The sequence below is a fragment of the Oratosquilla oratoria genome, chromosome 20 (assembly GCF_046742065.1).
Source record: "Oratosquilla oratoria isolate Oo_2021 chromosome 20, ASM4674206v1, whole genome shotgun sequence".
Lineage (NCBI taxonomy): Eukaryota > Metazoa > Arthropoda > Malacostraca > Stomatopoda > Squillidae > Oratosquilla > Oratosquilla oratoria.
The window spans coordinates 1,980,080-1,982,579 of NC_134796.1; the positions used below are offsets into that span (position 1 = coordinate 1,980,080).

At 41.9% G+C, this 2,500-nt stretch overlaps 1 protein-coding gene across 1 annotated transcript in view; it reads left to right on the forward strand.

The window, feature by feature from the left end:
• The window catches only part of LOC143036028 (uncharacterized), a 177,349-nt gene that overhangs the window by 85,436 nt on the left and 89,413 nt on the right, over positions 1–2,500 (forward strand). The window contains exon 3 of the mRNA XM_076203285.1: positions 1,178–1,378. Within this exon, the coding sequence (XP_076059400.1) occupies positions 1,178–1,378 (201 nt within the window). The remainder of the gene's footprint in view (positions 1–1,177; positions 1,379–2,500) is intronic.

Below are 2,500 nucleotides of genomic sequence, written 5' to 3' on the forward strand. Positions count from 1 at the left end.
GGTGTGTGTGTGTGTGTGTGTGTGTGTGTGTGTGTGTGTGTGTGTGTGTGTGTGTGTGTGTGTGTGTGTGTGTTTGTGTGTGTGTGTGTGTGTGTGTTAGTGTGTGTGTGTGTGTGTGTGTGTGTGTGTGTGTGTGTGTGTGTGTGTGTGTGTGTGTGTGTGTGTGTGTGTGTTTGTGTGTTCTACATATCTGCATCAAAAAACTTAATCAGATTTGCAATTAGATTCACTAAAGGATCATTTCAATTTATACATTTACTATCGAGTGTTCACGCCAGTTATTCTACACCAGAGTGCCTGTCAAGTGACATCGGTCACCATACAACGCCATCCACTTCATTCCTTTCATTCATCACTGGAGTGTTCCAACAATGTGTCCATAAACTTGACTCTACCTTCGTTCCGCTCTGGTCCCCTTCACTTTCCCCAGCATGCCTTCTCAGAGCTATATACATACATATACCAAAGGCTTCTTTCCCCTTACACGGGGGGGGGGGTAGCCAAAAAGAAAAAGGCATAGAAACCACTCCATGTCCTTCATCGACCATGCCTTACAATCATACATTAATGTTGGCTGTACATAACACTTGGTAAATCGTTGTTTTAATTCCACACTCGTGTTTATATTCGTCAGTATCTTTTTAAGTGTGTGAATGTTGTTTTTGCTACTCCGATTCTCTCTTTTTTTCTTTTTCTTTTTTTTTTTTACAGTCTGCGTCTTCTGTAATAATACTTCCTAGGTATCTAAAATGTTCTACTTGTTTAATCATTTGCCCTTAATTGATTATTCTTACTCTCCATCTCTCTTTTCTTTTCAGTACTCCCATCACTTCGGTCTTTTTGGGGCTTATTTTTAATCCTCGTCTTCTACGTGATTCAACTAAACAATCTATAAATCCTTGCAATTTTGTCTCAGACTCTGCAAGTATCACTGTATCATCCGTATATATATATATATATATATATATATATATATATATATATATATATATATATATACATACATATATACATACATACATGCATCCATACATACATACATACATACATACATACATACATACATACATACATACATACATACATACATACATACATACATCTATGCATAGACCGATAGATACATTCTTCTTCTTTTTCTTTCTTTTTCTGATTATTTTTCCGATGTCCTTGACAGACCTCACTACGGAGGAGCATGCCCAGCACCGGATGGTTGGCCGCCCTCGCCAGACACTTCGGAAAGACGTCCCCCTCCCGCACAGACTCGCCCTCACCCACGGCCGCAACCTCCAGAGGCTGGCCGGAGACCCACCGGACGTGGCAAGACGCAGACGGAGGCGTTGCGGGAGGTCTTAGCTCTGGATCAGTCATCGATGTGGTAAGCCAACGAGGTGTTCTTCAGTCGTTAGCTTTCGATATCGTGTTCACTTTAAACACGCTGTAAGGGAAAATCGCCACTTAATCTTCTAAACAACCAGCCCTCTTAAATAGCGCACTGTTCGAGTGCGCTTCGAAGCTTTACTTGAAACGAGCTGCCACGTATGACGACCGAGGTTACGTGCGTCCCGGACAGACATGGGTTTATCAGAGAGAACTTGGTGACTGCACCTAGTCCACTACTCCCCCTCCCTTCTCTCCACTCTAAAACTGGCGTGTTACATCGACTGGACGTCATTTGTCTCCAACTTCGACTTCTGCTCTGCCAGAGTCGTCATCGCTCAGCTCCAAAACCCTGATCATCTGCCGAAGCTTTCGACGAGTAATTTAAGTGTTTACATGTGGAGACAATTCGAGTGAGCTACGACTGAACTGACCTAAGGTGAAACAGTTGGTGTTGTTTTTCCCTATTCTTCAAATTGATTTGATAGTGCATTGTGGAAGGACCAGAATTATAAACTTCCAGTGCAATCCTGTGTTTTCTTGCTTGTCCTACGAGTCTATAAACGAACCGAGAGTTCTGAAGCAGGCAGTGGTGGTCCGCACCTAGTTTCAGAACTAAAGGACCTAATTGGTCCTTTACACCCGCTATCGGAGAAATTATATCGGAAGTACAGGAAAAGATGTATATTTCGACTACCATCTGTAGTCCTCTTCAGCAGAATGGTTACAAGAAGTTAGAGTACAAGTATAAATAAGGTAGTGCGGGTGTGTGTGTGTGTGTATGTGTGTGTGCGTGTGCGTGTGCGTGTGTGTGTGTGTGTGTGTGTGTGTGTGTGTGTGTGTGTGTGTGTGTGTGTGTGTGTGTGTGTGTGTGTGTGTGTGTGTGTGTGTATGTATATGTATATGTATATGTATATAACCACGGGGGAATATTCTTTATATACTTTTCTAGCTGTGGCCGGATTATTTTATTCAGCTGAGGGGAAACCCCGTTAGTTAAAGACATGCCTGAATTCTTAGGCAGTGATTTGATAAGTTTGAATATTTTCACTTTCATTTTATTGTAGCTAGTTTTTTCTAAAGAACTTCTTACATTAACCAAGAAACCAGTCGTTTTGCT